Source organism: Oncorhynchus kisutch, linkage group LG17 (genome assembly GCF_002021735.2).
Source record: "Oncorhynchus kisutch isolate 150728-3 linkage group LG17, Okis_V2, whole genome shotgun sequence".
NCBI lineage: Eukaryota > Metazoa > Chordata > Actinopteri > Salmoniformes > Salmonidae > Oncorhynchus > Oncorhynchus kisutch.
This window is the reverse complement of record NC_034190.2, coordinates 21,092,265-21,105,490: the sequence shown is the minus strand read 5'-3', so window position 1 is coordinate 21,105,490 and position 13,226 is coordinate 21,092,265. Positions and strand designations below refer to the sequence as shown.

Sequence of the window (13,226 nt, the reverse complement as noted above, 5' to 3'; positions counted from 1 at the left end):
CATCAACCATTCTCTACCATCAACCATTCTCAACCATCAACCATTCTCAACCATCAATCATTCTCAACCATCAATCATTCTCAACCATCAACCATTCTCAACCATCAATCATTCTCAACCATCAATCATTCTCAACCATCAACCATTCTCAACCATCAACCATTCTCAACCATCAACCATTCTCAACCATCAACCATTCTCTACCATCAACCATTCTCAACCATCAACCATTCTCAACCATCAATCATTCTCAACCATCAGTCATTCTCAACCATCAACCATTCTCAACCATCAATCATTCTCAACCATCAACCATTCTCAACCATCAACCATTCTCTACCATCAACCATTCTCAACCATCAACCATTCTCAACCATCAACCATTCTCAACCATCAACCATTCTCAACCATCAACCATTCTCTACCATCAACCATTCTCAACCATCAACCATTCTCAACCATCAATCATTCTCAACCATCAACCATTCTCAACCATCAACCATTCTCAACCATCAACCATTCTCTATAGGTCTTAAAATATATATTTTTTTCATTAACAATTGTTTTATTTTTACACAAGGATTTGGGTTATATAGATGAAAATACATTTAGTTTTCCCATTCACTGCAGGTCTGATGGTTCCCTGGCGGCTCGCTACCACAAACAAAACCTGTTCTTCGAGAAGGAATTCGATACCCCGCCCAGACTCGAGGTGGTGACCTTTGACACGCCGTTCGCCGGACGGTTTGGAGTGTTCACCTGCTTTGACATCCTGTTTCACGACCCTACTGTCAGACTACTGGAGAAGGTACACAAAGTCGCACAATGTTTCAATATGGATGCAAATGAATTCATCCAAAGTCTTAATGTTTGTCTTCATCTCTCTCAGGGTATCAGACAGATGATCTTCCCCACAGCCTGGATGAATCTGCTTCCTCTACTAACAGCGGTTCAGATCCAGAGAGCGGTCAGTCTGGGAGCTAACGTCACTCTTCTGGCGGCTAACCTCAGGCATGACAGCAAGGCTATGACGGGCAGTGGCATCTTCACCCCTAGTACTTCCATCTATCACCACGCCTTCCACCACCCCGGGGAGCCAGAGGAGGGGAAGCTGCTGGTGTTGAGGATACCTGTACTGGACAGTGACTGGCTGGCAACACAGAAGCAGGCAAAGAGGCAGGGAGAGACAGGAGGACAGGGTGAGGCAAAGAGGCAGATAGGAGAAGAGGGCGAGGCAAAGGGGCAGGGGGAGATAGGAGGAGAGGGTGAGGCAAAGGGGCAGATAGGAGAAGAGGGTGAGGCAAAGGGGCAGGGAGAGACAGGAGGACAGGGTGAGGCAAAGGGGCAGATAGGAGAAGAGGGTGAGGCAAAGGGGCAGATAGGAGAAGAGGGTGAGGCAAAGGGGCAGGGAGAGACAGGAGGACAGGGTGAGGCAAAGGGGCAGATAGGAGAAGAGGGTGAGGCAAAGGGGCAGGGGGAGACAGGAAGAGAGGGTGAGGCAAAGGGGCAGATAGGAGAAGAGGGCGAGGCAAAGGGGCAGGGGGAGACAGGAGGAGAGGGTGAGGGTGAACCTCTCTCCGCTTCTCTTCCTATCCTCTCTCCCAATCCCTCCCCATCCCCCTCTCACTTCATCTCCTCTATGATGTGTGACCCATTCTCCTTCGTCCTGCTGCATGGTTCAGAGGGCCAGCTGACTGTGTGTGACGGTCCTCTCTGCTGCCACCTGCAGTACCGACGGTCCCCACAGGGTGGCAATACGGAGCTCTATGCTCTAGGGGCATTCGCTGGCAATCACACGGCTGACGGACACTTCGCCTTGCAGGTAGAGAGAAACATTTACATTACATGCATGCATTACAACCAGGGTTAGGGTGAATTACATTTAAATTCCAGTCAATTCAGGAAGTACACTGAAATTAAAATTCAAATTTTCTTCAATGCTTCTTCATGAGGAAAATTCGGAATTTGGTTTACTTTCTGAATTGACTGGAATTGACCCCAACTCTGATTACAGCTTACATTTGGAACTGGTAGGGATCCTGCCTTGTGCATACTTGCAATGTTTTAATTGTTTTAATTTAAGTCTACCATTCTACAAGTTCCTTTCCGTTTTAGTCATTTAGCAGATGCTCTTATCCAGAGCTACTTACAGATGCAATTAGCAATTAGTGCCTTGCTCAAGGGCACATTGGCAGATTTTTCACTTAGTCGTCTCATGGTATCAATGATTAATGATTAATCCTTCACCCTCCAGGTGTGTGCGTTGGTCCGGTGCTCGGGGTCAGAGGTCAGCTCCTGTGGAAAGGGAGTGGAGGAGGCAGAGTCTAGACTGGACTTCCGGTTGGAGGGGAAGTTTGGAACACGTTACGTTTACCCATCGTTGCTAGGTAGTGGCATGGTTGTAGATGGACCCGACCGGATCGAGAAGACCACAGATGGTCGAGTGACTATGGAACACTCAGGGATGTCCGTCGGACTGGTGACCGCATGTCTCTACGGCAGGGTGTACGACCAGGACTAGGGTGCGTGTGTGAGTGTGAAAGTGTGTGAGAGAGAGAGAGAGAGAAAATAAAGTAAATAAATGTTCTCCAACCTCTTTGTTCTCTGTACCATTTCTGTATCATCTAAAGCAGCTATTCCCAAACTGGGGTACAGGGGTACCCCAAATAAAAATGTGATTCACTTAAAAAAAATATATATATATATATACAGTTGAAGTTGGAAGTTTACATACACTTAGGTGGAGTCATTAAAACTCATTTTTCAACCACTCCACAAATTTCACGTTAACAAACTAGTTTTGGCAAGTCGGTTAGGACGTCTACTTTGTGCATGACACAAGTAATGTTTCCAACAATCGTTTACAGACAGATTATTTCACTTATAATTCACTGTATCACAATTCCAGTGGGTCAGAAGTTTACAAACACTAAGTTGACTTTGCCTTTAAACAGCTTGGAAATTTACAGAAAATGATGTCATGGCTTTAGAAGCTTCTGAAAGGCTAATTGACATAATTTGAGTCAACTGGAGGTGTACCTGCGGATGTATTTCAAGGCCTACCTTCTAACTCAGTGACTCTTTGCTTGACATCATGGGAAAATCAAAAGAAATCAGTTAAGACCGCAGAATAATTTTTGTAGACCTCCACATGTCTGGTTCATCCTTGGGAACAATTTCCAAACGCCTGAAGGTACCACGTTCATCTGAACAAACAAAAGTACGCAAACATAAACACCATGGGACCACGCAGCCGTCATACCGCTCAGGAAGGAGACGCGTTCTGTCTCCTAGAGATGAACGTACTTTGGTGCGAAAAGTGCAAATCAATCCCAGAACAGCAAAGAACCTTGTGAAGATGCTGGAGGAAACAGGTACAAAGTATCTATATCCACAGTAAAACGAGCCCTACAGTGCCTTGCGAAAGTATTCGGCCCCCTTGAACCTTGCAACCTTTTGCCACATTTCAGGCTTCAAACATAAAGATATAAAACTGTATTTTTTTGTGAAGAATCAACAACAAGTGGGACACAATCATGAAGTGGAACGACATTTATTGGATATTTCAAACTTTTTTAACAAATCAAAAACTGAAAAATTGGGCGTGCAAAATTATTCAGCCCCTTTACTTTCAGTGCAGCAAACTCTCTCCAGAAGTTTAGTGAGGATCTCTGAATGATCCAATGTTGACCTAAATAACTAATGATGATAAATACAATCCACCTGTGTGTAATCAAGTCTCCGTATAAATGCACCTGCACTGTGATAGTCTCAGAGGTCCGTTAAAAGCGCAGAGAGCATCATGAAGAACAAGGAACACACCAGGCAGGTCCGAGATACTGTTGTGAAGAAGTTTAAAGCCGGATTTGGATACAAAAAGATTTCCCAAGCTTTAAACATCCCAAGGAGCACTGTGCAAGCGATAATATTGAAATGGAAGGAGTATCAGACCACTGCAAATCTACCAAGACCTGGCCGTCCCTCTAAACTTTCAGCTCATACAAGGAGAAGACTGATCAGAGATGCAGCCAAGAGGCCCATGATCACTCTGGATGAACTGCAGAGATCTACAGCTGAGGTGGGAGACTCTGTCCATCGGACAACAATCAGTCGTATATTGCACAAATCTGGCCTTTATGGAAGAGTGGCAAGAAGAAAGCCATTTCTTAAAGATATCCATAAAAAGTGTAGTTTAAAGTTTGCCACAAGCCACCTGGGAGACACACCAAACATGTGGAAGAAGGTGCTCTGGTCAGATGAAACCAAAATTGAACTTTTTGGCAACAATGCAAAACGTTATGTTTGGCGTAAAAGCAACACAGCTCATCACCCTGAACACACCATCCCCACTGTCAAACATGGTGGTGGCAGCATTATGGTTTGGGCCTGCTTTTCTTCAGCAGGGACAGGGAAGATGGATAAAATTGATGGGAAGATGGATGGAGCCAAATACAGGACCATTCTGGAAGAAGTCTGCAAGTCTGCAAAAGACCTGAGACTGGGACGGAGATTTGTCTTCCAACAAGACAATGATCCAAAACATAAAGCAAAATCTAAAATGGAATGGTTCAAAAATAAACATATCCAGGTGTTAGAATGGCCAAGTCAAAGTCCAGACCTGAATCCAATCGAGAATCTGTGGAAAGAACTGAAAACTGCTGTTCACAAATGCTCTCCATCCAACCTCACTGAGCTCGAGCTGTTTTGCAAGGAGGAATGGGAAAAATGTTCAGTCTCTCGATGTGCAAAACTGATAGAGGCATACCCCAAGCGACTTACAGCTGTAATCGCAGCAAAAGGTGGCGCTACAAAGTATTAACTTAAGGGGGCTGAATAATTTTGCACGCCCAATTTTTCAGTTTTTGATTTGTTAAAAAAGTTTGAAATATCCAATAAATGTCGTTCCACTTCATGATTGTGTCCCACTTGTTGTTGATTCTTCACAAAAAAATACAGTTTTATATCTTTATGTTTGAAGCCTGAAATGTGGCAAAAGGTCGCAAAGTTCAAGGGGGCCGAATACTTTCGCAAGGCACTGTATATCGACATAACCTGAAAGGCCACTCAGCAAGGAAGAAGCCACTGCTCCAAAACCGCCATAAAAAAGCCAGACTACGGTTTGCAACTGCACATGGGGACAAAGATTGTACTTTTTGGAGAAATGTCCTCTGGTCAGATAAATCAAAAATAGAACTGTTTGGCCATAATGACCATCGTTATGTTTGGAGGAAAAGGGGGGATGCTTGCAAGCCGAAGAACACCATCCCAACCTTGAAGCACGGGGGTGGCAGCATCATGTTGTGGGGGTGCTTTGCTGCAGGAGGGACTGGTGCACTTCACAAAATGGATGGCATCTTGAGGCAGGAAAATTATGTGGATACATTGAAGCAACATCTCAAGACATCAGTCAGGAAGTTGAAGCTTGGTCACAAATGGGTCTTCCAAATGGACAATGACCCCAAGCATACTTCCAAAGTTGTGGCAAAATGGCTTAAGGACAACAAAGTCAAGGTATTGGAGTGGCCATCACAAAGCCCTGACCTCAATCCTATAGAACATTTTGTGGGCAGAACTGAAAAAGTGTGTGCGAGCAAGGAGGCCTACAAACCTGACTCAGTTAGACCAGCTCTGTCAGGAGGAATGGGCCAAAATTCACCAAACTTATTGTGGGAAGCTTGTGGAAGGCTACCCGAAATGTTTGACTCAAGTTAAACACTTTAAAGGCAATGCTACCAAATGCTAATTGAGTGTATGTAAACTTCTGACCCACTGGGAATGTGATGAAAGAAATAAAAGCTGAAATAAATCATTCTCTCTACTATTATTCTGACATTTGACATTCTTAAAATAAAGTGGTGATCCTAACTGACCTAAGACTGGGAATTTGTACTAGGATTAAATGTCAGGAATTGTGAAAAACTGAGTTTAAATGTATTTGGCTAAGGTGTATGTAAACTTTCGACTAACTGTATCCAATAATTTTTGCAACGTTCAGAATGAGACTGATATGATTAATGGATATGAATAAAGATTAATGGATGACTGGTATGATAACGATATATTCTGGAGTTAATTGGGAAACGGTAACTCATTAAACCATTTTTTCCCCATGGTGTTCCAAGTTACTAAGGAGTTAATTGTTACATTATTAATTTAATCACGTAATAATTAAACTAGTTAATTGATTTGATAAAATAGCCATCAACACTGTCGTGTCGTGTCCCTGTATATTTTGTTTATATTTTGTTTATTTTTCGTTTTTTACATATTTTTCGTTTTTTACATAGCTATCCCTTTAAAAACATTTTGCTAAACCTAAGCTTCCAAATACGCTGGATCTTCACAACTAGCTATCTAGCTAAACCGCAACCCTGGATGATTACCCCTGGCTAGCGTTTCCACCCACTTAGCTTGAAGCTAGCCCGGCCTGCGCTACCACCGTAGCATACTCCTGAGCTACAATACCCGGGCCCACGACCGGTCTATCGATGTCACCGCATGAAGAGGAATAAACAGACTCACCCCATCGCGACGTCCCCCAAAGGCTAACTCTCTAGCCCTCGCTATCTCCCTGCTTGCTAATTCGGCCTGCTAACTGCTAGCTTGTCTAGCTCCGGTCCGCTAACTGCTACCTTGTCTAGCCCGGGCCTACAAACTGTTAGCTTGTTAGCACAGGCCTGCTAACCGCCTGAATCGCCGCGTCCCAAACGCCCACCGGACCCATATTTACTTTCTATCTCTTTTGACTTTTAATTTGTTTATACCTTCCGGAAACCTGCCTCACCCAATGTGATACGGAATCGCTATTATTTTTTATTTATTTTTAGAACACACTCAAGAACCTCCAGAAGCTAACCAGCTAACTAGCTACAAGCTATTTAGTCATTGTTCGTTTTTTTAACCTGGATAACACTCGCCAGTCCAGCTTCCCTTCCCCATCCACCGCTGCCCCCTGGACACTGATCTCTTGGCTACATAGCTGATGCACGCTGGACTGTCCATAAATCACGGTACTCCATTCTGCTTGTTTGTTTTATCTGTTGGCCCCGTTGCCTAGTCTACGCCATTTTACCTGCTGTTGTTGTGCTAGCTGATTAGCTGTTGTCTCACCTACTGTTTTAGCTAGCTTTCCCAATTCAACACCTGTGATTACTGTATGCCTCGCTGTATGTCTCTCTCAAATGTCAATATGCCTTGTATACTGTTCTTCAGGTTAGTTATCATTGTTTTAGTTCACAATGGAGCCCCTAGTTCCACTCTTCATACCCCTGATAACTCCTTTGTCCCACCTCCCACACATGCGGTGACCTCACCCATTACTACCAGCATGTCCAGAGATACAACCTCTCTCATCATCACCCAGTGCCTGGGCTTACCTCCGCTGTACCCGCACCCCACCATACCCCTGTCTGCGCATTATGCCCTGAATATATTCTACCATGCCCAGAAACCTGCTCCTCTTATTCTCTGTCCCCAACGCTCTAGGCGACCAGTTTTGATAGCCTTTAGCCGCACCCTCATACTACTCCTTCTCTGTTCCGCGGGTGATGTGGAGGTAAACCCAGGCCCTGCATGTCCCCAGGCACCCTCATTTGTTGACTTCTGTGTTCGAAAAAGCCTTGGTTTCATGCATGTCAACATCAGAAGCCTCCTCCCTAAGTTTGTCTTACTCACTGCTTTAGCACACTCTGCTAACCCTGATGTCCTTGCTGTGTCTGAATCCTGGCTCAGGAAGGCCACCAAAAATTCAGAGATTTCCATACCCAACTATAACATCTTCCGTCAAGATAGAACTGCCAAAGGGGGAGGAGTTGCAGTTTACTGCAGAGATGGCCTGCAAAGTAATGTCCAGGTCCATACCCAAACAGTTCGAACTACTAATTTTGAAAATTACTCTCTCCAGAAATAAGTCTCTCACGGTTGCCGCCTGCTACCGACCCCCCTCAGCTCCCAGCTGTGCCCTGGACACCATTTGTGAATTGATCGCCCCCCATCTAGCTTCAGAGTTTGTTCTGTTAGGTGACCTAAACTGGGATATGCTTAACACCCCGCCAGTCCTACAATCTAAGCTAGATGCCCTCAATCTCACACAAATCATCAAGGAACCCACCAGGTACAACCCCAACTCTGTAAACAAGGGCACCCTCATAGACGTCATCCTGACCAACTGGCCCTCCAAATACACCTCCGCTGTCTTCAACCAGGATCTCAGCGATCACTGCCTCATTGCCTGTATCCGCTACGGAGCCGCAGTCAAACGACCACCCCTCATCACTGTCAAACGCTCCCTAAAACACTTCTGTGAGCAGGCCTTTCTAATCGACCTGGCCCGGGTATCCTGGAAGGACATTGACCTCATCCCGTCAGTTGAGGATGCCTGGTCATTCTTTAAAAGTAACTTCCTCACCATTTTAGATAAGCATGCTCCGTTCAAAAAATGCAGAACTAAGAACAGATACAGCCCTTGGTTCTCCCCAGACCTGACTGCCCTCGACCAGCACAAAAACATCCTGTGGCGGACTGCAATAGCATCGAATAGTCCCCGTGATATGCAACTGTTCAGGGAAGTCCGGAACCAATACACGCAGTCAGTCAGGAAAGCTAAGGCCAGCTTCTTCAGGCAGAAGTTTGCATCCTGTAGCTCCAACTCCAAAAAGTTCTGGGACACTGTGAAGTCCATGGAGAACAAGAGCACCTCCTCCCAGCTGCCCACTGCACTGAGGCTAGGTAACACGGTCACCACTGATAAATCCATGATTATCGAAAACTTCAATAAGCATTTCTCAACGGCTGGCCATGCCTTCCGCCTGGCTACTTCAACCTCGGCCAACAGCTCCGCCCCCCCCGCAGCTCCTCGCCCAAGCCTCTCCAGGTTCTCCTTTACCCAAATCCAGATAGCAGATGTTCTGAAAGAGCTGCAAAACCTGGACCCGTACAAATCAGCTGGGCTTGACAATCTGGACCCTCTATTTCTGAAACTATCTGCCACCATTGTCGCAACCCCTATTACCAGCCTGTTCAACCTCTCTTTCATCTCGTCTGAGATCCCCAAGGATTGGAAAGCTGCCGCAGTCATCCCCCTCTTCAAAGGGCCTTGCCAAGGCTTTCGACTCTGTCAATCACCATATTCTTATCGGCAGACTCAGTAGCCTCGGTTTTTCGGATGACTGCCTTGCCTGGTTCACCAATTACTTTGCAGACAGAGTTCAGTGTGTCAAATCGGAGGGCATGCTGTCCGGTCCTCTGGCAGTCTCTATGGGGGTGCCACAGGGTTAAATTCTCGGGCCGACTCTTTTCTCTGTGTATATCAATGATGTTGCTCTTGCTGCGGGCGATTCCCTGATCCACCTCTACGCAGACGACACCATTCTATATACTTTCGGCCCGTCTTTGGACACTGTGCTATCTAACCTCCAAACAAGCTTCAATGCCATACAACACTCCTTCCGTGGCCTCCAACTGCTCTTAAACGCTAGTAAAACCAAATGCATGCTTTTCAACCGGTCGCTGCCTGCACCTGCATGCCCGACTAGCATCACCACCCTGGATGGTTCCGACCTAGAATATGTGGACGTCTATAAGTACCTAGGTGTCTGGCTAGACTGCAAACTCTCCTTCCAGACTCATATCAAACATCTCCAATCGAAAATCAAATCAAGAGTCGGCTTTCTATTCCGCAACAAAGCCTCCTTCACTCAAGCCGCCAAGCTTACCCTAGTAAAACTGACTATCCTACCGATCCTCGACTTCGGCGATGTCATCTACAAAATGGCTTCCAACACTCTACTCAGCAAACTGGATGCAGTCTATCACAGTGCCATCCGTTTTGTCACTAAAGCACCTTATACTACCCACCACTGCGACTTGTATGCTCTAGTCGGCTGGCCCTCGCTACATATTCGTCGCCAGACCCACTGGCTCCAGGTCATCTACAAGTCTATGCTAGGTAAAGCTCCGCCTTATCTCAGCTCACTGGTCACGATGGCAACACCCATCCGTAGCACGCGCTCCAGCAGGTGTATCTCACTGATCATCCCTAAAGCCAACACCTCATTTGGCCGCCTTTCGTTCCAGTACTCTGCTGCCTGTGACTGGAACGAATTGCAAAAATCGCTGAAGTTGGAGACTTTTATCTCCCTCACCAACTTCAAACATCAGCTATCTGAGCAGCTAACCGATCGCTGCAGCTGTACATAGTCTATTGGTAAATAGCCCACCCTTTTCACCTACCTCATCCCCTTACTGTTTTTATTTATTTACTTTTCTGCTCTTCTGCACACCAATATCTCTACCTGTACATGACCATCTGATCTTTTATCACTCCAGTGTTAATCTGCAAAATTGTAATTATTTGCCTACCTCCTCATGCCTTTTGCACACATTGTATATAGACCCCCCCTTCGTTTTCTACTGTGTTATTGACTTGTTAATTGTTTACTCCATGTGTAACTCTTTGTTGTATGCTCACACTGCTATGCTTTATCTTGGCCAGGTCGCAGTTGCAAATGAGAACTTGTTCTCAACTAGCCTACCTGGTTAAATAAAGGTGAAATAAAAATAAATAAAAAAAACTTTAATGGTAGTCACGTCACAACCTTTAATATCCTGTTATTTCAACACTATAACATTTCACTATCAATCTTGTCATGGATATTCTACACAGGGACACTCAAAGTCAAACTTAAATGAATCATTCTTTATTGTCAGTTAACTGGAGAGGTTCCAACCAACTTGATGCTCCATAGTACAAGCTTTGTCCCCATGTGCAGTTGCAAACCGTAGTTTGGCTTTTTTATGGAGGTTTTGCAGCAGTGGCTTCTTCCTTGCTGAGCAGCCTTTCAGGTTATTTCGATATAGGACTCGTTTTACTGTGGATATAGATACTTTTGTACCTGTTTCATCCAGCATCTTCACAAGGTCCTTTGCTGTTATTCTGGGATTGATTTGCACTTTTCGCACCAAAGTACGTTCATCTCTAGGAGACAGAACGCGTCTCCTTCCTGAGCGGTATGACGGCTGCGTGGTCCCATGGTGTTTATACTTGCATACTATTGTTTGTTCAGATGAACGTGGTACCTTCAGGCGTTTTGGAAATTGCTCCCAAGGATGAACCAGACTTGTGGAGGTCTACAATTTTTTGTTTTGAGGTCTTGGCTGATTTTTGTTTTGATTTTCCCATGATGTCAAGCAAAGAGGCATTGAGTTTGAAGGTAAGCCTTGAAATACATCCACAGGTACACCTCCAATTGACTCATGATGTCAATTATGTCTAATTCTCTCTTTCTTTCTCTCTCTCGGAGGACCTGAGCCCTAGGACCATGCCCCAGGACTACTTGACATGATGACTCCTTGCTGTCCCCAGTCCACCTGACCGTGCTGCTGCTCCAGTTTCAACTGTTCTGCCTTATTATTATTCGACCATGCTGGTCATTTATGAACATTTGAACATCTTGGCGATGTTCTGTTAAAATCTCCACCCCACATAGCCATAGGTTTCTTCCTAGGTTTTGGCCTTTCTAGGGAGTTTTTCCTAGCCACCGTGCTTCTACACCTGCATTGCTTGCTGTTTGGGGTTTTAGGCTGGGTTTCTGTACAGCACTTTGAGATATCAGCTGATGTACGAAGGGCTATATAAATACATTTGATTTGATTTGATTTGAATTAGCCTGTCAGAAACTTCTAAAGCCATGACATAATTTTCTGGAATTTTCCAAGCTGTTTAAAGGCATAGTCACCTTAGTGTATGTTAACATCTGACCCACTGGAATTGTGATAAAGTGAAATAATCAGCATAAACAATTGTTGGAAAAATTACTTGTCATGTAAAGTAGATGTCCTAAACGACTTGCCAAAACTATAGTTTGTTAACAAGACATTTGTGGAGTGTTTGAAAAATGAGTTTTAATGACTCCAAGCTAACTTCCCACTTTGAATGTAACTAAGACGTCTGTCAGGAGCTCTGCCGGGGCAGTCCCATTAGATCTCTTATATGCTGCTTACACAGACAAGTTATAGTTGCATGATTTAGCTTATTCATTATTTAGAATGAATTCATCATTAACGTTTGGTTTATGCATGTGACCAACCAATACCTCATGAGGCTTCCTCTCTCCAAGCTGAGACCTTAAAACTGAGATATCCCTTTTGTTTTCAAAACAAGGTTCTGGGCATACTGCCAAATTGCTCTACTGATAGTGAGGATTACTCCCAGGAACATTCAGTCACTTGCATAAACACAGAAATTTGTTATTAGAAAAGAACAAAGTTCCTCTTATCATTCACTCTGTAATAATGATCATTACATTTGATTCATTTGGTTATTACTTAAACTATCAAAGAAGCAAGTAAACAAAATCAACACATAAAACCAGACACTTTCAAACCCTTCATTCTGGGTAGTAAACAAAATCAACACATAAAACCAGACACTTTCAATCCCTTCATTCTAAAACCAGACACTTTCAAACCCTTCATTCTGGGTAGTAAACAAAATCAACACATAAAACCAGACATTTCATTTTTTCAAACTCTTCATTCTGGGTTGTACAATCCAACTTTGAAAACCATTGCAGTAGAATGTTTTAACTTAAGACCTTTGCTTCATACAGTTACACATATGCTTCATTACACAATTTCATTTATGGATTCTGCAATGACATTTCAGCTGGAGCTTTTGTCGTGAGTGGCATGTTAACTTCTCTGGGATATGTTGGACGCTAGCGCGCAATACACCAAATTAAAGCTACACTTGTGAATCCAGAAAACGTGTCAGATTTCAAAAAGGCTTTACGGCGAATGCAAACGAGGCTATTATCGGAGTACAGCACCCCAGCAAACAAACGCAGACAATCATATTTCAACCCGCCAGGAGCGACACAAAACGCAGAAATAAAGATATAATTCATGCCTTACCTTTGACGAGCTTCTTCTGTTGGCACTCCAATATGTCTCATAAACATCACAAATGGTCCTTTTGTTCGATTCATTCCGTTGATATATATCCAAAATGTCAATTTATTTGGCGCGTTTGATCCAGAAAAACACCGGTTCCAACTCGTGCAACATGACTACAAAATATCTCATAAGTTACCTGTAATCTTTGTCCAAACAACTTTCCTAATACACCTTTTGGTCTTTAACGTAAATAATCGATAACATTTAAGATGGGATAAACTGTGTTCAATACCGGAGGAAAACAAAGTGTAGCGAGCTTTCAGGTCACGCGC

General features: G+C 44.1%; 1 protein-coding gene across 1 annotated transcript in view; it reads left to right on the top strand.

The window, feature by feature from the left end:
- Positions 1-2,596, top strand: part of LOC109908579 (biotinidase) — a 5,664-nt gene extending 3,068 nt beyond the window's left edge. The window contains exons 4-6 of the mRNA XM_031793193.1: positions 631-808; positions 890-1,822; positions 2,255-2,596. Coding sequence (XP_031649053.1) covers positions 631-808; positions 890-1,822; positions 2,255-2,521 — 1,378 coding nt within the window. The 3' untranslated portion in view covers positions 2,522-2,596. The remainder of the gene's footprint in view (positions 1-630; positions 809-889; positions 1,823-2,254) is intronic.
- Positions 2,597-13,226: the final 10,630 nt, after the last annotated feature.